Below are 24,613 nucleotides of genomic sequence, written 5' to 3'. Positions count from 1 at the left end.
TTTTTTAAATCTCCATGTACAACTGAAAGTCATTTATATCAGGGATGGCATGAGGATGAGAGAAGTTTCTCCTGTGGAGAATCCCTTTAATGCTGCTGATCAGTCGTCATTTACACAGATCAAGATGTAGGAAATCACCGTCTATATGCACATATATGTTATAATATTCACTACTGTTCAAAAGTTTGGGGGTCAGTCATTTTTCTTTCTTTCTTTCTTTCTTTTTTTTTTTTTGAAAGAAATTAATACTTTTATTCAGCAAGGATGTGTTAAATTGATAAAAAAAAAAGTAATAGTAAAGACTTAAATTGCTAGAAAAGATTTCTATTTAGAATAAATGCTGTTCTTTTTAACTTTTTTTTATTCATCAAAGTATGCTGAAAAAATGTTTCCAACATTGATAATAAATCAAATTCTAAATATTCTAAATATTAGAATGATTTCTGAAGGATCATGTGACACTGAAGTCTGGAGATAAATTATATTTTAAAGTATGTTAAAATAGAAAACAATTATTTTAAATTGTAATAATATTTCACATTATTAATGTTTTTTTCTATATTTTTGATCAAATAAATGCAGGTTTGATGAGCAGAAGAGACTACTTTCAAAAACATTAAAGATTATATACCTACTATGAATTGCTATATTGGAAGAGATAGATGTGTGTGTATGTGTGTGTGTGTGTGTGTGTGTGTGTGTGTGTGTGTGTTCACAGTTCTCCCATTTACTTCTGTTTTACTTCTGACATGAATGACACGATGATTTAGAAGGTTCACTTTGACTCGCCGCGTCTAAACAGTCACAATCCGTGTAGAATCTCTCAGTCGATCCACTTCAGTGTTCTTCTGCAGCCGGAGCGGATGAGCAGGTAGAACAGGTAGAACAGGTGTTGCGACTTCAGGAAACTTCAGATCGGAAACAACAGCCATTTTGGAGAATCAGAAACTTTCACAGGTCAGTTATTTGCTTCATGTCATATTATCGCATGTGTTTTGCTCCTCCTCGTTTTTCTCCTTTCGAGTAAAAGTCTTTTCACAGTGGAGATGGGAAGAGCTGACGGTGATGCCGTCCTGATTCAGCTGCAGATGTTGCTCTAGTTACATTTATCATGTTTCTGAAAGGTAAAATATTTCAACAACTTCAAACTTCAGATGTGTAATATTTATCTCACTAGACTTTTAAAGTATATGTATTTGTATGTTTCAGTTCAGACTGTGATTGAAGCGTAGAGATAATTACCATTATTATTATTTATCTCAGTGCAATTCTCTTCACAAGCATCATATTAAAGTAGAAATAATGGATGTTATCATTAGTTTTCTGTTTCTCCATATACAGGCATTGTATCAGTTTCTCATCATGGAGAATAAAGGGAGCAGCGAGATAGCAGCATCTCGAAGACCCAAACATCATCATGTGACCTCTGACCCCAGGTGAGGCTCCATCAGTATTACAGACAACAGACTGACTCATAATTAATGAAACAGCAGGCAGAACTAAAGGAAGAATTATTTCTGTTTTCATAGTATCAGGAGTAAGAGAGCTTCATCTCCAGAATTCAGCTGTGTGTCTATGAAGAGTAACGAATCAATAGGTCATCCTCCTGACCTCAGTGATGAAGCAGTGACCTCTGACCCCAGGTGAGACTCTGTCCAGTTTTACAGACAGTGGACTGATTTCACCTGTTGCTGTTGAAATTGAAAGTGAGGCTCAGGTGGGAAAACTCTGAAATAAAACAAACCATAGTGTCACTGTCGGAGGGTAAAGCAAGCTCAGGGTCAAACTATAAAGTCACATGATTTACTATCATTTTATTTTACTGTTTATGTATAACACATAAATACACATAAAAAGAAGCATGCAATTCATAATAAATAACAACAACAAAAAAGTGTGAGTGCTGGTTGAGTTTGTTCTCTTACTTACATATATATCTTTTACTATATAAATGCCTCATTCATTCATTCATTCATTACAGTACATTATCTATTATTAATCACTATTTACGCTGAATGTAATGAAGTCACTATCATTTTTGGTGGCTGAAATTTGGGTGCTTCCATAGTTATTTTTTTTTGTTATTGATGTTTACTTTTCCTGTCAGGTAAGTAAAATTCTCTTTTCACCTGCCTGTTCATGAATCCACTTGTCCCGGACGTTAATGTCACTGCGCTGACACTACATTCAGAGAGAGATGCACCGATACACACAAGAGAGATGTGTCCATGAGAGAGAATAAATATGTACTGAGACCGCACTGAGAAGCGCTGTAGGAAACGAATGAACACACGAATGAATCCTTAACACCGTGGGGTCCCCTGGGTGCAAAGAAAATGCACTTTAGTATACCTTTATAAAGTGTAATTATTACACAAATAATATACTTTAAAGGAACACACTTAAGTGTGAATTAAATGTAATGTTTTTGATGAACTAAATGCATATTATATGTAATTGATTTCAAATGTATCACAGATTAAGTTCATGTTAAATGCAATTAGTTGAACTTTTAAGTTATTTTTTTGAACCACTTAAGTGGGACTTTATCTTTATGGCCCGGTTTCACAGACAGGGCTTAGGCTAAAGCCAGGATTAGGCCTTATTTCAATTAGGTTATTTAAGTAGCTTTTATAAACATACCCTAGAAAAAAAACATTAATGGTGTTCATCTTGAGACGAAACAATGGCTCCGACATATTTTAAGATAAGCGTTCATTTAAAACAGCTCAAACATGCTTTGTAGTCTGAGACTAGCTTAAGCCTTGTCTGTGAAACCGGGGGAATGTATACTTTCGTAATATCTTCTAGTGTCTTTAAAATATAGTTGAAGTGTACTGCTCAATGTACTGACAAGTAATTAATGTGAACTAAAATATACTTTAATGTCATTTACATGTACACTATTATATAATTAAATATATTTGTAATTATATTTTTCTAATAATGAAGTTGCAATTTAGTATATTTCAAATTTTATTTTTAAAATCTCTTAATTACCTAGTTACAATCAACACAAATTCAAAATTGAAACCCTCTAGATTTATTGACAAAACAATCTCTGTACAAGAAAAACCCAAGAAACACTTTCCACAAACAGTTACAAGACTTTAACTCTCGTTAGTCTGGAGGACAATGAGGCTTATATGCACAATAATTTCCTCACATACAAAGACACGTAAACCAAACCTACCCATCACATTTTTATATTTTCAAACAGTATCATTCTATATGATTTATAATGTTGTTTCCTCATGTGGCCATAAAAATTGTCCCCACAAGGTCAAAATTTACTGGTATTACTATACTTGTGGGGTCATTTGGTCCCCATAATGTTGGGAATACCAGTACACACACAACCTCAGAAGCTAACACGCAGTACCTCACTCACACACAACCCATCAATTAATAAAAAAAAAAAAAAAAAAAAAAAAAAAATCAAAAGTATCAAACCATGTTCAACACTATGATTCAGAACTTTGGGTATCGCTTTACAATAAGGCTTTATTTGTTAACTGCTTTAGTTAAAATGAACCAAGAATGAATACTACTTTTAAAGCATTAATTTAACTTTTTTTTTTTCATTTTATTAATTTTTTAAAATACCATTCTTTACATATGGTGGTTACACACTAACATGATGGGGAAAATAAAACAAACAAAACAAATAAAACAATTAAATAAACAAACAATGACAACAACAAAATCTGAGCAAAAAATATTACAGCAACTGTGATGCACCAGCACAATCCGCAGATTTACCCATCAAATTAGTAAATGACTCCCACATGCTCAAAAAGACAGACTCTTTTCTTTCCATAATAAAATGAGTCCTTTCCAAGTGCAAAATATTTCCTAAGTCCATGATCCACATGTCAAATGTAGGTACTGCTTCAGACTTCCAATGTTGTAAAATCAGATGTTTTGCAAGTAACATGCTGAGGGAAAAAGGTTTGGCTCTATAATTGTCCAGCCCCGCTTGTGGTGTCACCATACCAAACAATGCCATGATAGGATCTGGCTTTATAGATCTGGCTGTTATATAGCTCAGAAAGATGGCCAAACAACAAGTAGCATTTATTAATCTTAATGTTAATTTTAACATTTACTAAGGCATTATTAAAATCAAAAGTTGAATATGTTAAAATTAGTGACAGTTTTCATGGCAAAAGTACAAGCAAACACCTTGGAAATGACAGGTATGTTAAACAGGAACTGTTTCAGGAATGGCACAAAGGTGTGTAACTGTTCAAGTCTCTGTGTTTAGATCTGTATGCTCAATGACGTGCCTTTTCAAAAAAAAAGCTATTCTTTTAATCTCCTCGCATTCTTTGCTCTAGTCATTCAGCTGATAGGGCCATCAGGGGAGAGGTCTTTGTCTTCCCAGGTGTGAAACATATCAGTATTCATGATGATTCATGCCTCCACACATACAGTACAGGCTTTCTTAAACATAACATGTATTACAAATTTTAAATCAATATATTGTTTTATGAGAATGAGTAGGCAGGATGATTTAACATAATTTTGAAGCAAAAATTCTAGCCTGCATGATCCAGGTTTCACAAAAATCTTGTGAAGAAATATTCAGTATGAGTTTTATGGCCTTATTTCAGTGACTCAGAATTTTTGTTTTTACAAACCACACATAAAAGTAATTTTCTACAAACTTTTACATATATGCTGCTCATATATTATTGTAGCAGAATTTGTGCTGAATACAGAGTAATCAGACTTTAGCCATGAACATTTTATAAGTATAAACAGAAATAATCACAAATGTCAGGGCATGTCAAAACATCTCCAGGGCCCAGAAAAATACTCAGACGCCAGAGGGTTAACTAACGGTAGATGAAACCGAAGGAAGATAAGCTTTTCTGTGTGTCTTCTCAGTATCTCCATGAGGGGGAGTCAGAGAGCTTCATCTCCAGAACCCAGCTGTGTGTCTATGAAGAGTATCGAATCAATACATCAACCTCCTGACCTCAGTGATGAACCAGTGACCTCCGACCACAGGTGAGCATGAACATATATAATAATAATAAGTATATTATTTTACTTTACAGTATAAAACGTACAATACTTTAGCATTCTCAAGACAAGGACAAGGCGTTTCAGCTGTTGTTGGCTATTGCCCACATTGTACACACCCTGACTTATTCAAAAAAACGCACTTGAACTAGTGAGGTACTCTTCTGCTCCCCTTCTTCCAGTCCTCCCTCACCACAACACAGGGGATGGAGCCATACCACATTAATCTTGAACACTTAATAACAGTTCCTCAACGCCAAATGAATAAAATACAAATGTTAACATTAAAACATCCTTATCTGCAACACAGCAACATTTTTTAACATGTTACACTTGCAACAGTTAAAATCTCAAGTTTTTATTTTGGCGGAAAACTGCAGGGAGATCTTTTAATGTCTTCAATCACTTTTTAAAAATCATTATTCAAGTGCATGTTAAACTCACACCACATGCAGAAATTAACTTAGATGCTGAAAACTCTGGATCATGAGATGCTCATTAGTAAATGAACAAAAACTTTTCTGTGGAACAAAAACTTTTCTGTGAAACAAACAGCACATCAGACTATGTACCTTTTGCCATTTGATAAGCACACTAAGCTATACCACAACTTTGATTTTAGTTTGATTGACAGATTCTTTTGCAAAACAATGTCACAAAACCTAATACGTTAGAGATCTTCTGTTATTATGAGAACTGTTAAAATATCTTGATTCATTATGAAACTAGAGGGACACATTAGTCAAGGTGATGACTGTCTAATAGAACCTCTGGTTTCAGTCTGGAGAGAAAAGCTTCACTAGTTTTTTCTGTCACCTTTAGCTGCTCACTGGCTTATTGTTTTCCTTTTCTAAGTATATTCTTATTTGTGAAGCTGTTCTGAAAGATTATGTCTGTCAAAAATTATTATACAAAGAAACTGAAACTGAAGTTGATATACACTACACCAATTATAAAGGAAATAAAAGATTGACATCTGTATTGATTTACCATCCTTTTATTTTGTAGATTTAAATCCTTTTTTGTGTGTGTGTGTGTGTGTGTTGTGTTTTTACAGTAGAGTGGATAGAGACAGGAGCTTCTCACCATTACAGTTCAGGCCCTCGGTCCCTCGCCTGACTAGCACCTTCACTCCCATTAGGACGTCCCAGGATAGACATAAACTACTGAGTGTCAAAGACCAGCACAAAACCAGCATGAAGAAGAAGTATGAGAGATTATTTGAGGGAATGAAACTCCAAGAGAATGAAGCCCTCCTGAACAGGATCTACACACAGCTCTACATCATAGAGGGAGAGAGTGAAGGGGTGAATAAACAACATGAGGTTTTACAGATGGAGAAAACTGCCAGAACAAAAGACTCACAAGACACTCCAATCTACTGCAACGACATCTTTAGAGGCTCACCTGAACCAGGAAGTGAGGAGAAACAACAAATCAAGACTGTTCTTACTAAAGGCATCGCTGGAATCGGAAAAACCATCTCTGTACAGAAGTTCATTCTGGACTGGGCTGAGGAAAAAGCCAATCAGGATGTAGATTTCATGTTTGTGCTTCCATTTCGAGAGCTGAACTTGATCCAAGATCATCAGTACAGTCTTCACAGACTCCTGCTGGACTTTCATCCTGAACTTCAAGATCTGGACACAAAGATTTATGAGGAGAGTAAAGTTGTGTTCATCTTTGATGGTCTGGATGAAAGCAGAATGACACTGATGTTTTCAGACGCTCAGAAAGTTTCTGATGTGACTGAGACTTCATCAGTAGGTGTGTTGATGTCAAAGCTCATTAAAGGAGAGCTGCTTCCCTCTGCTCTTATCTGGATCACCTCCAGACCAGCAGCAGCCAATCAGATCCCCTCCAAATACATCAACCGTCTGACAGAGATTCAGGGATTCAATGAGCCTCAGAAGGAGGAATATTTCAGGAAGAGAATCAGTGATGAGCATCAAGCCAGCAGAATCATCTCACACATCAGAAGAGCAAGAAGTCTCCACATCATGTGCCACATACCCGTCTTCTGCTGGATCTCATCCACTGTTCTTCAGAAGCTCCTGAAAGAAGATCTGAGTGCAGAAATACCTCAAACTCTGACTGAAATGTACATCCACTTCCTGCTGATTCAGATCAACATGAGGAATCAGAAGTATGAAGAGAGATACCCAGAGAAACTGCTGCAGTCCAACAGAGAAGTGATTGTGAAACTTGCTGAAGTGGCTTTCAATCAGCTGATGAAGGGCAATGTGATGTTCTATGAGGAGGACCTGAGAGAGAGTGGCATAGACGTCACTGACGCCTCAGTGTATTCTGGGATTTGCACTGAGATCTTTAAGGAGGAATCTGTGATTCATCAGAGGAAAATCTACAGCTTCATTCATCTGAGCATTCAGGAGTTTCTCGCTGCGTTCTATGTGCTTTACTGCCATTTAACAAATAACAAGCAAACGCTGCAGTTTCTAGGTGAAAAATATAAACATGACCATGAATATGACTCTGAGAGTGATTATGACTTTGAATATGATTTTGACTGTGAATATGGATATAATAAGCACACATCTGATGAAGACTCTATTTATGATCTTCTAACATCAGCAGTAGATAAAGCCCTCAAGAGTGAGAATGGACAGCTGGATCTGTTCCTGCGGTTCCTGCTGGGCATCTCACTGGAGTCCAATCAGAGACTCTTACAGGATCTACTGACTCACACAGAGAAAAGCTCAGAGAGCATCAGAGAAACCATACAGTACATTAAAGACAAGATCAAAGATCCAAATGATCATCTCTCATCTGACCAATCAATAAATCTGTTCCTCTGTCTGCTGGAAGTCAAAGATCAGTCTCTGTCCAGAGAGATTCAGGAGTTTGTGAAATTAGACAAACACTCAGAGAAGAAACTCACTCCTGCTCACTGCTCAACAATCGCCTACATGCTTCAGATGTCAGAGGAAGTGCTGGATGAGCTGAACTCCATAAAATACAACACATCAGATGAGGGTAGAAGAAGACTGATACCAGCTGTGATCAACTGCAGAAAAGCTCTGTGAGTGTTAATTATTAATAAATGAAGAATCATGTCGATGAATCAAGCACCTTTAAAATGAACCATTTACTAACAGATATATTCTTCTAAATAACAAGCTTGTGCCAGCGCAAACTTTCTTTTGGCATAAAAAAACTACTGTCAAGATTTACTAAAGACACACAGTGAGAAATTCGCAATGAAAAAGCATGGAGAGTTATTTTTGTGACTGACCTCACTGCATATGCTTTTTGTAGGAGTTTCCATTTCAGATGCAAAATTCCATTTCAGGAGAGTATTTAAAGGTTTACTGGTGTCTGTGCCATCATTTGCCAATCAAAAAAGCATGTCTTAACCCATTTAGTGGTTGATATGTTCTGATAGTTACTGTAGGAGTAGGAACTGCCAAGAACAAAGAGTGCATAATAGAAGAGAGAGTATCTTAGTGGAGGGGTAATTGCTGGCATGTGAGCAAAAGCGAGAGATGTGTATGTATTTCATTTAGATAAAGTACATGGCACCTGCATACACAATACCTGCATACATTTTGAGGTAATCATTCATCATAGTAACACAGCTTGTTTTATTAAGTTGGGAGCTATAAATATGATTAAAGTGTGATATTTAACCTTCTTGCAGCGCACCCCCCTTTGTGCCCCAAACTGGAAAATGACATGCTTGAACTCAAATTGTTGTCTTTCCTAAACCATTTGGAGTATGAGCATAGTTGTGGTACCATTTGAAAGGCGACAAATTGAGCTTTATTCTCTTTCAGAATTAATGTTAGTAAAAAAAAGAAAAAAGAAAAAAGAAAAAGTTAGACAAGCTGGAGTGTAATGAAATGAAAATGTTTTTTTTTTTTTTTTTGCATAACATCTTTCTATGATTAAAGAAATAATAATAAAGATGCCTACAAAAACTGGAAATACCCCAAAAGCCACAAGTCTTCAGAAGTTATGTTTCAGGTTTGAGGATGATATAACACAGAATGAGGTTCCTGCAAGGTTTTTTCTCTGACTAGTGCCTTTTTCAAAAAGGGCCACTTGGAGCTCTAAACTGCCCCTTGGTAGGAAAAATGATCTGAGTGCTGGAGAAACTGTTACAGTTACTTTTACATGTACCACATATACTAAACCATTCTTTTAAAAATGTAAAATAATTACAAACAATTTCATGATGTTAAAAGTTGGTGGTTTTATTATTAAAAAAAAAAAAATCTAAAATCTGTGCACATAATTTTAGTGCTTTTATTACGTGCACATTTTAATGCGTTTATTACGTGTGCAAGTGCACAGAAAACCTAGCTGTATACAAAAGAAAGAAAGAAAAAAGAGACCTTTTCACAGCCTTTAAAAAGTTTTTGTCTCCATACATGGAAAGTACTAGAGTTGTCAAAAGTACAGACTTTGGTCGCTTTAAGCGCTGTTGAGTGGATTTGTAAACACCTCTGATTGGCCATTGTGTTCACCGCTCATCGGATATGTCTGTGATTCAATGATCAACACAATGGCCGATCAGTGGTGTTTACAAATCTGCTCAAGAGCGCTCAAAGCATCACATTTTTTAAATTTCGGTACCAATAGGTATCAAAGTCGGTACTTTTGACAACTTTAGAAAGTACGTTGATTGCTAGTCATTCACAGTCGTATATAGACATACAAACAGATGCTACATCAGAAGGCTATCATAAACAATATCTATACTGATGATAGCTTCAGACAGCAATCAGCTTCCAAAAGCACTCGTTTGGAGGCTATACATAAACTATTATTGCAATGATGGCCAATCATAGAGAATTTCAAAATAAAGCATGAAACATGAAACAAAACCAAAAATATTTTGGCATCCATCCGCAAACGTTCCTGAAGTCATGCTGGTATTTCACCAAAGCTTAAAGCTCATCTGGGTTTTTTTTTTTTTTTTTTTTTTTTTTTTTTTGTATTGACTGCACATTTGCCAAAATTATTGTAGAAAGAGGAATTTTAGAAATATTTTTCGGGCCCTCTTTTGTATTTTAAATGATGAATCATATTGTTAAGGAGATACATTTGGATAGAATTGAATGGCACAAATCTCTGCATCTAAATGTATTTTCAGAAATGCATTTGAAAGCAAAAACAAAACAAACAAACCACACCGACACTTGGATCTGTGAGTCGCTGCATTCTTCCGTGGCAACTTTACATTTACTTATTTTTATTTCAGTATTGCTTTAATTTCATTTATATTTAATCTCTTCTAGTCTTTCTGGCTGTAATCTCACTGTTCAGGATTCTGAAATACTGTCATCAGCTCTTCAGTCCTTAAACTGTTTCCTGAGGGAGCTGGATCTAAGTAACAATGACCTGGATTCAGGAGTGAAGCTGATCTCTGATGGACTGAAGAGTCCAAACTGTCAGCTGCAGATACTGAGGTATTTAATAACATTAAATATTATTAAATATAACATTAAATACAGATAAATTACTGTCATCTGGTCATAATGTTGATGTGTGTTTGTAGATGATCCAACTGCTAATGTGTGTGTTCTTATCTCTTCTAGTCTCTCTGGATGTAATCTCACTGCTCAGCATTGTGAAAGAGTGTCATCAGCTCTTCAATCCTCAAATGGTGTCCTGAAACAGCTGGACCTGAGGAACAATGACCTGAGGGATTCAGGAGTGAAGTTACTCTCAGATGGACTGAAGAGTCCGAACTGTGAGCTGCAGATACTAAAGTATTTAAGAACATACAAGAGATAAATTACAGTCTGCCAGTCATAATGTTGATGTTTGTAGATGTGGATCTGTTGATCTGTTGTGTGTATTTTGCTCTTATCTAGTATTTCTGGCTGTAATCTCACTGGTCAGTCTTGTGAGAGTTTGTCATCAGCTCTTCAATCCTCACACTGTGTCTTGAGAGAGCTGGACCTGAGTAACAATGACCTGCAGGACTCAGGAGTGAAGCTGCTTGGACTGAAGAGTCCAAACTGTGAGCTGCAGATACTGAGGTTTGATTTTCACATTCAGATTCAAAAAAGTAAAAAAACAAAAAAACAAAAAAAAACAAATCAATGTCAAATCAATTTATTTGTATGTGTAAGTTCTTTCCAAGCTGTAGTAACTGATGCAGTGCGAGTGAACCATATCAAAAGGAAACTGGTCTAAACTAGATAAAGGTCCTATTTACATCCTGTGCCTGTATGACATATTAACTTTCTCTTTTCTGTGTGGGTGGTGACACCTTCTTGTTCTGTTGGGTATATGGTGACTAGACACTTGACAGCTTACAAGGGAAAGATAGTGTGAGGGGAGGGGTAGCTGGTTTTCTACAGTACAGTCCAAAAGTTTGGAACCACTAAGATTCTAATATGCTGATCTGCTGCTCAAGAAACATTTAATGTGTACAATTGTACAAAATATTTGTGTATAATATTTTTTTCAGGATTATTTGATGAATAGAAAGTTCAAAAGAACAGTGTTTATCTGAAATCTAATCTTTTGTAACATTATAAATGTCTTTACTGCCACTTTTGATTGATTTAATGCATCCTTGCTGAATAAAAGTATTAATTTCTTTAATTTCTTTTCAAAAAAATAAAAATAAAAATTCTTACTGACCCCAGACTTTTGAACGGTAGTGTATAATGCTACAGAAGCTTTGTATTTCAGACAAATGCTGTTCTTTTGAACTTTCTATTCATCAAGGAATCCTGAAGAAAATAGTACACAACTGTTTTCAACATTGAAAATAATCATAAATGTTTATTGAGCAGCAAATCAGCATATTAGAATGATTTCTGAAGGATCATGTGACACTGAAGACTGGAGTAACGATGCTGAAAATTCAGCTTTGCATCACAGGAATAAATTACTTTGTCAAATATATTTAAATAGTACACAGTTATTTTAAATTGTAATAATATTTCACAATATTACTGTTTTTTACTGTATTTTTAATTAAATAAATGTAGCCTTGGTGAGCAGACGAAACTTATTTTAAAAACATTAAAAATCTTAGTGGTTCCAAACTTTTGGACTGTACTGTATTTTAATATACTTTAAAATATAATATATTTCTGTTATGCAAAGCTGAATTTTCATCAGCCATTTCCAGTCTTTAGTGTTACATGATCCTTCAGAAATCATTTTAGTATGCTGATTTATTATCAATGTTGGGGCAACTGCTATGCTGCTTAAAATTGTTTTATAACCTGTGATACTTTTTTCAGAATTCTTTGATGAATAAATTAAGTAATGACTGATGAAAATTCAGCTTTGTATCACAGAAATAAATGATATTTTACAGTATATTAGTATATATTACAGTATGTTAGTATATTTTACAGTATAGTAGTATATATTGATCAAATAAATGCAGGCATGATGAGCATAAGAGACTTTTTTCAAAAAACATTAATTTAAGTAGTAATGTGTTCATACTTTTGACTGGTACTGTATTTAGCATCTGAGCAGAAATTTGTGAATAAAAGCTTCATTGATGTGGTACTAGGCTATTTTACAGTAAGCATTTTATAATCTGACCAAAACAGGCCAAAGAAATGTTGTCTAAACATTCATATTATGTCTATGACATTTAATGTATTAAATGTTATTCTTTGTTATATTATAGAGCCTATAAATGTTCATTTGCAGTTTAATATGTTTCAAATTAACATTTTATTTCAATATTTATTACATATTTTAGTTGATTTCACTCATCTCAATATAGCAATACAGGTGCTGGTCATATAATTATAATATCATCAAAAAGTTGATTTATTTCACTAATTCCATTCAAAAAGTGAAACTTGTATATTATATTCATTCATTACATACAGACTGATATATTTCAAATGTTTATTTCTTTTAATTTAGATGATTATAACTGACAACTAAGGAAAATCCCAAATTCAGTATCTCAGAAAATTAGAATATTGTGAAAAGGTTCAATATTGAAGACACCTGGTGCCACACTCTAATCAGCTAATTAACTGAAAACACCTGCAAAGGCCTTTAAATGGTCTCTCAGTCTAGTTCTGTAGGCTACACCATCATAGGGAAGACTGCTGACATGACAGTTGTCCAAAAGACGACCATTGACATCTTGCACAAGGAGAGCAAGACACAAAAGTTCATTGCAAAAAAGGCTGGCTGTTCACAGAGCTCTGTGTCCAAGCACATTAATAGAGAGGCGAAGGGAAGGAAAAGATGTGGTAGAAAAAAGTGTACGAGCAATAGGGATAACCGCACCCTGGAGAGGATTGTGAAACAAAACCCATTCAAAAATGTGGGGGAGATTCACAAAGAGTGGACTGCAGCTGGAGTCAGTGCTTCAAGAACCACTACGCACAGACGTATGCAAGACATGGGTTTCAGCTGTCGCATTCCTTGTGTCAAGCCACTCTTGAACAACAGACAGCGTCAGAACCGTCTCACCTGGGCTAAAGACAAAAAGGACTGGACTGCTGCTGAGTGGTCCAAAGTTATGTTCTCTGATGAAAGTAAGTTTTGCATTTCCTTTGGAAGTCAGGGTCCCAGAGTCTGGAGGAAGAGAGGAGAGGCACATAATCCACGTTGCTTGAGGTCCAGTGTAAAGTTTCCAAAGTCAGTGATGGTTTGGGTGCCATGTCATCTGCTGGTGTTGGTCCACTGTGTTTTCTGAGGTCCAAGGTCAACGCAGCCGTATACCAGGAAGTTTTAGAGCACTTCATGCTTCCTGCTGCTGACCAACTTTATGGAGATGCAGATTTCATTTTCCAACAGGACTTGGCACTTGCATACAGTGCCAAAGCTACCAGTACCTGGTTTAAGGACCATGGTACCCCTGTTCTTAATTGGCCAGCACACTCGCCTGACCTTAACCCCATAGAAAATCTATGGGGTATTGTGAAGAGGAAGATGCGATATGCCAGACCCAACAATGCAGAAGAGCTGAAGGCCACTATCAGAGCAACCTGGGCTCTCATAACACCCGAGCAGTGCCACAGACTGATCGACTCCATGCCACGCCGCATTGCTGCAGTAATTCAGGCAAAAGGAGCCCCAACTAAGTATTGAGTGCTGTACATGCTCATACTTTTCATGTTCATACTTTTCAGTTGGCCAAGATTTCTAAAATCCTTTCTTTGTATTGGTCTTAAGTAATATTCTAATTTTCTGAGATACTGAATTTGGTATTTTCCAATACCAAGATTTTTAATGTTTTTAAAAGAAGTTTCGTCTGCTCACCAAGGCTACATTTATTTAATTAAAAATACAGTAAAAAACAGTAATATTGTGAAATATTATTACAATTTAAAATAACTGTGTACTATTTAAATATATTTGACAAAGTAATTTATTCCTGTGATCAAAGCTGAATTTTCAGCATCGTTACTCCAGTCTTCAGTGTCACATGATCCTTCAGAAATCATTCTAATATGCTGATTTGCTGCTCAATAAACATTTATGATTATTTTCAATGTTGAAAACAGTTGTGTACTTTTTTTTTCAGGATTCCTTGATGAATAGAAAGTTCAAAAGAACAGCATTTATCTGAAATACAAAGCTTCTGTAGCATTATACACTACCGTTCAAAAGTTTGGGGTCAGTAAGAATTTTTATTTGTATTTTTTTGAAAAGAAATTAAAGAAATGAATACTTTTATTCAGCAAGGATGCATTAAATCAATCAAAAGTGGCAGTAAAGACATTTATAATGTTACAAAAGATTAGATTTCAGATAAACACTGTTCTTTTGAACTTTCTATTCATCAAATAATCCTGAAAAAAAAAATATTGTACACAAATATTTTGTACAATTGTACACATTAAATGTTTCTTGAGCAGCAGATCAGCATATTAGAATGATTTCTGAAGGATCATGTGACACTGAAGACTGGAGTAATGATGCTAAAAATTCAGCTTTGCCATCACAGGAATAAATTACTTTGTGAAATATATTCAAATAGAAAACAGTTATTTTAAATTGTAATAATATTTCACAATATTACTGTTTTTTACTGTATTTTTAATTAAATAAATGTAGCCTTGGTGAGCAGACGAAACTTCTTTTAAAAACATTAAAAATCTTAGTGGTTCCAAACTTTTGGACTGTACTGTGTATATATATAATATATATATATATATATATATATATATATATATATATATATATATATATATATTCACACTATGAATGATATTTACTCAAATGTTGAGTGTTGCTGTGCATTTTTGTAGATGATGAGGCTTGATCTATCCGTAGGTTGTCTGGCTGCATGGTGACAGAGGAAGGTTGTGGTTTTGTGTCTTCAGCTCTGAGTTCAAACCCCTCACACCTGAGAGAGCTGGATCTGAGCTACAATCACCCAGGAGATTCAGGAGTCAAGCTGCTCTCAGACAAACTGGACCATCCAAACTGCTCACTGCAGAGACTTGAGTATGTCTAATTATGATATACTAAATGTGTATATGTGCATGAAGCACATCTACATTAATATGAATTTGTGTGTTTATAGTGTGGATCATGGAGGAGAGATCATGATGACAGCAGGACTACGAAAGTGTATGTCTACAAACACATAACCCCCCCCCCCCCCCCCCACACACACACACACACTATCACTAATATTTCACTATCGTACTGAGAACATTGTATAGTCTTCCAATTTTTTTATATCAGGTTAATGAGATTTTCTCTGGCCTAACTAACCCAACCCCAACCCCTAAACCTACCCATCACAGAAACATGTGCAAAACACTAGATTCAGATAAAAGCTAGTGACTGTTGTTTTGTTGTTCTAGATGTTTCTCTCTTCTTGTGTTCAGATGCCTGTGATCTCACACTGGATCCAAACACAGCATACACTCATCTCATTCTGTCTGAGGAGAACAGGAAGGTGACATATGGGAAAGAGAAACATTCATATCCTGATCATCCAGAGAGATTTGATGAGATTCCTCAGGTTCTGTGTGGAGAGAGTCTGACTGGACGCTGTTACTGGGAGGCTGAATGGAGCGGAGGTGCTCATATATCTGTGACATATAAAGGAATCAGCAGGAAAGGAGGGAGAGACGATTGTGCGTTTGGATTGAATGACAAATCCTGGAATCTGTTCTGCTCCAAAAAAGGATTCACTGTCTGGCACGATAATAACAAGACTGATATTCCTGCCATTCATTCATCCTCTAATAGAGCAGGAGTGTATATGGACGTGACAGCTGGCACTCTTTCCTTCTACAGCGTCTCTGACACACACACACTCACACACTTAAACACACTCAACACCACATTCACTGAACCCCTCTTTGCTGGATTTAGGGTTTTTGATAATTCTTCAGTGTCTCTGTGTCAGATTAAACAACAGACACGCACTTGAAAATCATCTAACATCGACATGCACAAAAAGTCATCAACTCTCACATAATAACATTTGTATTATTTCATTTTTATTTAATGTTTTTCATTGTCATCCAGAAGAACTTAATCTAGATCAGACACACAAACTCTTATGTACAAAACACAGTAATAAAGTAATTCCATTCTTTCAGGAGCTTCAGAGCTCAATCTGCTGCCTTTATTACTAAAAAATCCTCTTTTGAAATGATTGTCTTTTATCATTTATTATGTCTCCACAAGCACAACAGCTTTATATGACAGGAGCAACACACCAGCTGTGCCTCAGCTGAAACTAAAAGATCTCTATTAATGAAAGTGCTAAAGTAAAGCTAATATTTGTGTGTATTTATAATCAAAGACTGACAGGTGTTCTGGGTCATTTGACAAACTGAAATGTGTGAAATATTTCTGATCATAAAGAATCTTTCTCTGATTACACAAAATCATCTGGAAGGAAGACATCAAATATCAGTGGTCTGACTGCATAGAGGTGTTTATGTTTTACGTCTCTGCATCATAATGCAGTCAGGACTCTCTGTGTCTTGCGCCCATTTAAACAAGGTTTTGTCCAGCAAAAGCTTTTTTTAAGAGATATAAATCAGGCATTGATGAATATTGCTCATGTTAATTCCTCAGCTGCAAATACTGATCACTTGTTTTAGAACATATGCAGAAATTTGGTCAAAAAGTTTGTTTATTCAATCTTTTAGTTTTAAAGATGGGTTTTTGGAATGTTCGATTACTCAAAAGAAAGAGAAGGAAAGTACTATAAAGTTAATTTATGTTTCTTCAGGCAACATATATACAAATGTGAATATTGTGGAGCTAAGCCTTTCTTTTCTTTTGCAGAGAGACTCCACCCACACTCCCTTCTGATTGGCTGTGATTTGTAATTGATTTGAAGCTTAAATAAAATACAACTCTTTCTATTTTATTTAAAAAGTTTTTCCCTGAGAGTTTGTTTGCAAGAGCAAAATTATCAACTGTTCAGTGTTGATGTTTAATTACATCTGTAGTCCAATTTAGCCACTTGATAGAAACTGCCTTCTCAAAACAAGTAAGAGCTTTAAAAAACCACAAGAGGGAAATACTGTTGTATTTCATGTTGTAGAATAAAACATTAAAATATCTTGAGCTTGTGTTCAGACCTTATTTCAGGCATTTCACCAAATACTCATTGACTTCAGGACGATGAACCGGAAGTGCTAAAATGCTCATTTCCAGGTGTTGGACTACAAAAATACATAATCCCTACACTCTATTATTCAGTTGACCTGAAAAACAGCTTTTTGAGGCATGCATTGTATAAAAAAGAAAGAAAGAAAGAAAAAAAATCATTATATTCTGGATTTTTAATTCCTGCATAAATACATTTCAATCATGACAACTCTCTGAAGATTGTTAACATGGTAATGGATATGACAATGTTAATGTATTTGGTCTTGGCAGATAGATCTGCTACGCTTCTGCTGCTAAATTGCTGCTGCTGCTGCAGAGCAAGTACAGGAATTGCTACTGCCAATACATACACTGATACACTGCTGCGAGTAAAGGCAGGAACACACCAAGCCGACGGTGGGCCGACTAAGTTTTCTCAGTGTGTTCCGCCTCGTTCCGCCTCCAGAACTTTGTTAATGAAACATCATGTCATTTATATCGAGGATTCCATGAGGTTGAGTCAATGATGAGATAATTTTTATTTTTGGGTGGATTATCCCTTTAATGCTGCTGATCAGTTGTCATTTAAACAGATCAAAACTAATCACGGTCTATAAACACTTCATTCAGACAGGATTGTTCTCTTCTACAGGTCAAAGGTCTTTATATTAAGGCATAGATCACCCAAAAATGAAAACTTGTCCTCAAGTCATCCCAAACACAAGACTTACATTCATCTTCAGAACACAAATGAACATATTTTTTTGATAATATTTCATCATTTTTATTCATCCATTGAATGTCTAGGTAATATTTTCAAGCTTCAAAAAGAACATAAGGACATATCTATAATACATTTGCAAACTGCATAATGTGCATTTTCTGACTGTAAACAGAGCTAAATTTGTGTTTATGCATTAAAGGATTAGTTCACTTTTAAAGGAAAATTACGACTTTACTCATCCTCAAACCATCCTTGGTGTATATGACTTTCTTCCTTCTGATGAACACAATCTGAGATATATTAATAAATATCCTGACTCATCCGAGCTTTATAATGGGAGTGAACGGGATCAACAAATATGAGCTGAAGAAAGTGCTTCTATCCACATCCATCCATCATAAACGTACTCCACACGGCTCCGGGGAGTTTGTGTCAGAAAAATATCCATATTTAAAAAGTTATAAAGTGAAGTATCTAGCTTCCGCCAGACCGCCTTCAGTATTCAGCTTACGAAGACAATGTAACGCCTCTCGCAGTTCAAAAAGCTTATGCTACGTCCTACGCCTTCCCTATTCAACTTACAGAAAAAGCTTAACTGATGCAACTCCAGTTCAACTTTCTTCGCAAGTTGAATACGGAAGGTGATCTGGCAGAAGCTAGATATTTCACTTCATAACTTGTTAAATATGGATTATTTGTTTTACACAATCGCATTGCTTCACTTCAGAAGGCCTTTATATAACCCCTCGGAGCCGTGTGGAGTACACGTGTATGATGGATGGATGTGGATGGAGGCACTTTTTCAGCTTTTTCAGTCTTGTTCACTGCCATTATAAAGCTTGGATGCATCCGGATATTTATATATTATAATACATATTTTCATTTTAAAGTGAACTGTAAAGCAACTATGACCAGATCATTGAGGATGTTGGTCAAGCTTTGAACAGGACACAGAACTCTTTTTGCCTTGGAATGATCACTTTTCATTTCTTCGTGCATATCCCTTCAACAGAAACAAAATAATTTTGACTGCTCAAAAACTTGAATGCTTGCATTAACTTTCTATTATTTAGGAGCAGTTTATCTGATTTCAAACCTCTGCACTGAAAAACGTCAGACTTGAAAATGGAGTGTGCTAACGCTGACAGCTTTGGACAGTTATTTGTGCTATGTCTCAGTCGAGCACTCGATGTGCTGAAACTCTTCCCACACAGAGGTCATTGGTACGGCTTCTCTCCTGTGTGCACTCGCTCATGTGTCTTCAGGTGTGCCGACCGAGAGAAACTCTTCCCACACTGTGAACACTTGTGAGGTTTTTCTCCTGACTTGTGAGGTTTCTCTCCTATGTGGATTTTTCTGTGCTCTTTCAGACAGGTGGTACTAGCGAAGATATTCCCACACTCGGAGCACACGTGAGTGTTCACACCTGAATGTAGTTTCTGGTGCTCTTTCAAATAGTCCAGTCATGGAAATCTCATTCCACAGAAGGAACACAAGTAAGGCCTCTCATTGGCATGAATTTTCACATGTGTCTGTAAGTTTTCTGCCAGACTAAATTTTTCGCCACACTGATCACAGTTAATCTGACTCTCTCCAGCGTGAGAGACCATGTGATTTTTGAAAGTCTTTGGCCATTTGAAAGTCTTTCCACACTGACTGCATGAGTAAGGTCTCTCAGAAGAATTAATTCTTAGGTGTCCCTGAAGTTCTCTTTTACTTTTGACACTCTTTCCACACTCATGGCATGTGAAGGCTCTCTCTCCAGTGTGAATTAGTATATGATTTTTAAGGTTTATTTTTGTTGAGAAACTCTTTCCACATTGACGGCAGCTATACGGCCTTTCACATTCACCAGTGTAGTTTTGTTTGTGTGTCTTAAGGCCCTTGTTAGTTGTGAATGTCTTTCCACACTGCTCACATTTGAACGGCTTCTCTCCGGTGTGAAATCTCATGTGAGCCTTAAGGTTTCCTCTTTCATTGAAGCTCTTCCCACATTGATGGCATTTGAAAGGCATCTCTCCGGTGTGGATTCTAATGTGAGTGCGAACGTGTCCTTTATGTTTGAAACCCTTCCCACAACGAGGGCATTTGAACGGCTTCTCTCCGGTGTGAACTCTCATGTGAGCTTTAAGGTTTCCTTTCACTCTGAAACTCTTTCCACACTGAGGGCAGGTGAAGACATCTCCAGGCTTTTCTATCTGTGAGCTATTAGAAGAATGCTCTCCGGTGACAAATTCATGTTTCTCCACTTCACTCAGCTCTTCGCTTTCTTCTTTGACTTCCACCAGGTCTAAAATGAAGATGTATACAAGTGAAATTAAGGTGAAAAATTAAATGAAAGTGACCCCCCCCCCCACACACACACACACACACAATACAAGTTAAGATCATTTAAAGGCAGCTGTCTCATCTGTTTCTGTATTCTTTATTTGGTCAACTGTTATTGTTCCTGTTCCTCAGCAGTCATTGAAGAAGAATCAGCAATGGACACCAACCTCTTTGTTCCTCTTTGCATGGCTCACTCATGTTGTCATTCTCCTCTTTGACAACCTTCACTTCCATGTTTGCAATTCTTGCCTTTACCGATGAACTTCTATGGCTTCACTGCAGATGTAAATCGTAATCGCTGTATGAACTTGAACTGCTGGATGTAAAGAAGTTAGAAAGACATTATTAGTAAGCAATACTGTCCATATCCCACAAACTCAAAATCTAAAAGTCTTCCTCCTACAACCCTCTACAATAGTAAGTATATCAATTGCATGTGACCAAATTTTACAATAGGCAACTAAAGAAATGTCTTTACAGTTTTTTTCGATTGCTAAACGACAGTGAGCACAACTGGAGCTACATGTGCAAAACTCTAACTACAGTCTGCACTACCAACAGTCACCTGAGCTAAACAGTTCACACATGACTCAAAACAGGCTCAGTGCAGCCAAACACTGTGCACAACCCTCACTGAGATACACACACTGTCACTCAGAACACACTGAGAGTAAAAACATTAGCATCAAACACCAACACAGAAAATACAAACTTTTCATCTTTACATTTTGAACAATTTCAGTGACTTCATACAAAGTAATATTTTCTTCAAAGAAAAGAGTGACATTCTTTCACATGATTTATTTAAATTTTTAGAACATAACAGTTCTTTAAGGTAAATGAAAATGAGCAGTTTGCTTCAATAGTCTGTAGTAATTTACAGAATTACAGTAATGAGAAAAAAAGGTAGAAACTAAAAGTACATACTGTAATTCGAACAAATAATTGAGGGGCTAATCCTGCAAAATTGCAATCAGCAGTGTTTGAAAGGCACAAGGCTGAAATCTATTCTGTTTTGAATGTGTGGTTCACAGTTTTGACAGCAGTGTGTTAGCATTTGAACAAAGTGCTGTAAATCCACAGTGTTGTGCAGGTTGTGGTTAAAGTCATGGGATAAGTGTGTAGAGTTTTGAAAACTGTGTTCAAGCAATGAAAAACAAACTAGAGTTTGGTCCACATGAACTGCTGCTGTGCAGACTGTAGTTAGAGTTTTGCACATGTGACTCCAGTTGTGCCCACTGTCGTTTAGCAATCGAAAAAAACTGTAATTAGCCAATGTTTGTGGTGCGTGAGAGTACGTCAGGGGAGGCGTGAAATAGTGCTATGTACTGATAAATTTTTCAGCATTCTTATGCTGAGAAACTGCTGATAAAGGACAAAAAATAAAAGTTTGCTCTAGGGAAATTTTACATATATTTCATATTTGACATGCAATAACTCAGGAGGGGAATAAAGTAGGAGGAAAATTATTTTTTGGTTCCCCTTTATGTGAGCTGCATCTGGATCAAATGTTGTGGTGGTGATAGCATGTGGTGGTGATAGCATGAATAAATCAAAAGTTACAGTATTTGGAACCAAGGGTTTAGCCATTGGCGCCCCCTGATGGGCATTTTTAAAATCGTTACTTCATGAGGAGTATCTTGAAATCAAACCAAGGGATTATGTTGATTCGGGAGCATTCCCTCTAAGTAATGATGTCCCATTTTCTACGATCTATGCATGTTTCCTGAAGTTATAAGTGAAAATGCCATGTGAAAGCCTAAATCTGATTTTAGTTAGCGTCTGTGTGCCTTTTATGTGCCGTAATTCTGTGATCAATATCTCATGATAGACTTATTGGATTTTGTTGATGTTGGACTCATTTTAATCGTGAGAATATTGTAAATAATGATGTCCAATTTTCCACAATCGGAGCATGTATTTATTATTTACATATGGGTCTTGTGGGGTTTCACATACAAAAACTCACTTAAGTTTAGTCAAAGCCCAAAAGCCATCATTAGGAGTGGTTGGGTGCAATAAAAAGCAGAGTTTCTAAGCTTTAAAATGATACCTATTTTGTGTTATTCCTGTTAGTGGTTGCTTAGTAATGTGATTATTAATTTTAAAGCAGCTTTACAGGGATGAACAGAAAATAATAATGCAAAACAGAATTCAAGCAGCTCTAAAAGGACAGTAATGTCATTATATTGGATCTGAGCACTCTTAAAATGACAGCAGCCTAATAAACCTGCTGCTGTCTGTGCCAATATTAATCCAACAACAAAAGAAAATGAGAAAATCCCTCACTGCTCTTGACTGAATAACTTCTGAAACATATTTAATTCATACAGTGAAGACCATGTTGTTTTTATTTTACATTTGATGCTTCATTCAATTTCTGTAGTATTTCTTACTTGAATACTAGAATTAAACTACCTGAAAAAATTAAAGCACTGTTTATTTGTGTTATTGCTTGAATTAGTTTCTTGTTTTATTACTCATTACCCGGTTTCACAGACAAGGCTTATGTCTAGTCCCATGTTTGAGCTGTTTTAACTGAAAGCATATCTTTAAAGTATGTCGTTGCCATTGTTTTGTCTCAGGATTCATTTTTAATTTGCATGAAAAATGGTTTTGAATGAATTCAATGACTCATTAATAAATGCTTGTTTCATTACCGGACGAATCAGTGTATACGGACTAGTGTCTGTGAATATTAAAGCTAAAAATCACTGCTATTGAAATCTGAAGTCTTTATGAATGAGCGCCGCATTTTCATCTACTACAAACGCGTGACGCTCGCGATGATTTCAGTGTCTGTTGTCACACTCACTATAGTCAAGTCACCTTTATTTATATAGCGCTTTTTACAATGCAGATTGTGTCAAAGCAGCTTTACATTGATAACTGGTACATAATTTTGCCTGCACAGCAGCTCTTTAAGAATAGTGTCAATGCAGGCAGATCAAAGCACTGTTGAATAATTGTCAAGAATACTACTGAATATCAAATGTCAAGTTAAATATCAAGTGTCCCCAACTAAGCAAGCCAAAGGCGACAGCGGCAAGGAACCCAAACTCCAACAGGTGACATCAGGTGGCAAACAAGTGGCAAATAGGTGTTAAAATGGAGAAAAAAAAAACCTTGGGAGAAACCAGGCTTAGTCGGGGGGCCAGTTCTCCTCTTGCGAACAGTGCTTTGTTACAATCAGGTTGCTATCATAAATCTGATAGGATCGCAAAATTTAAAGTATTTATTTCTATACATACAACTTCATCTGCAGAGCTGCTCTTAGAGTCATTTTTAAGAACATTTCACTGTTTCATTTGATAAAACTATCGACATTTGTCATATCATATCCACAGGAAGTCAAACATCTTCACAATTCTGTCAAAATAAAAGTATTACTAAAATGTATTAAACATATACATAATAAAAACAGAAATATATGTCATTAATAGCCATAAAATAAGTAAATTAACCAATTTTGTTTGAATTAAGGATTGCAGAAATGAGTACACCCTAGATTTAATTCAACAAATGTATAATATTCCAGCACTTAGTTTGCCTTCCATAATTTTGAATATACTGCTCTGACCCTTCTCGGCACAGAGTGTACAAGTTCATGACAGATTGTCACATCTGTCCTGTTTAACTCCTGGATGATGAGCTCCTTAAATGCCCTGATCTTTAATGGGGAGAGTTGCTCAACTCGTCTCTACAGAATCCCCCACAGGCGCTCAAGAGTGTTAAGACTGAGTGCAATACATGTCCACAGAAGGTTTTTCACCTTGGCTAACAGAATTTATTGTGCTTTGACTACAGTAGTTCCAGTGAGAACAACAAACATGCATGTCATTCCTGCAGGCTCATCACTAAATGAAAGCTTAAAATGAAGGCCTGATTATTGTCATAAGTCCATTGTTTTTGAGTTTCTGTGTTACTTTTGCTATATTTTCACTCTTAACACAATGATTTGGTAATCCTCTTGTAGCACTGCTCTCTTTTGTG

General features: G+C 36.1%; 2 protein-coding genes across 3 annotated transcripts; one reads left to right on the top strand and one right to left on the bottom strand.

Annotated features, from left to right (window-relative positions):
• Positions 1-1,344: 1,344 nt before the first annotated feature.
• Positions 1,345-17,676, top strand: LOC125250793 (NACHT, LRR and PYD domains-containing protein 12-like). Of its 2 annotated transcripts, XM_048163568.1 has the most exons (10): positions 1,345-1,436; positions 1,530-1,643; positions 4,894-5,016; positions 6,089-8,071; positions 10,293-10,463; positions 10,593-10,766; positions 10,872-11,039; positions 15,277-15,450; positions 15,530-15,576; positions 15,840-17,676. In XM_048163568.1, the coding sequence occupies exons 1-10, from the start codon at positions 1,363-1,365 to the stop codon at positions 16,388-16,390; spliced, it is 3,579 nt and encodes a 1,192-aa protein (XP_048019525.1). In that variant the 5' UTR covers positions 1,345-1,362; the 3' UTR covers positions 16,391-17,676. The 2 variants fall into 2 exon arrangements, with proteins under 2 accessions (XP_048019525.1, XP_048019524.1); XM_048163567.1 differs by lacking the exons at positions 10,593-10,766; positions 10,872-11,039 and having other exon boundaries at positions 15,840-17,672.
• Positions 17,677-19,167: 1,491 nt separating this feature from the next.
• On the bottom strand, positions 19,168-20,988 carry LOC125251283 (gastrula zinc finger protein XlCGF7.1-like). Its single transcript, XM_048164260.1, has 2 exons — positions 20,788-20,988; positions 19,168-20,582 (listed from the first exon to the last, which is right to left on the bottom strand). The coding sequence occupies exons 1-2, from the start codon at positions 20,852-20,854 to the stop codon at positions 19,756-19,758; spliced, it is 894 nt and encodes a 297-aa protein (XP_048020217.1). The 5' UTR covers positions 20,855-20,988; the 3' UTR covers positions 19,168-19,755.
• Positions 20,989-24,613: the final 3,625 nt, after the last annotated feature.

Source organism: Megalobrama amblycephala, linkage group LG17 (genome assembly GCF_018812025.1).
Source record: "Megalobrama amblycephala isolate DHTTF-2021 linkage group LG17, ASM1881202v1, whole genome shotgun sequence".
Lineage (NCBI taxonomy): Eukaryota > Metazoa > Chordata > Actinopteri > Cypriniformes > Xenocyprididae > Megalobrama > Megalobrama amblycephala.
Note: the sequence above shows the minus strand (reverse complement) of the source record. Positions and strands in the feature narration are given on the sequence as shown.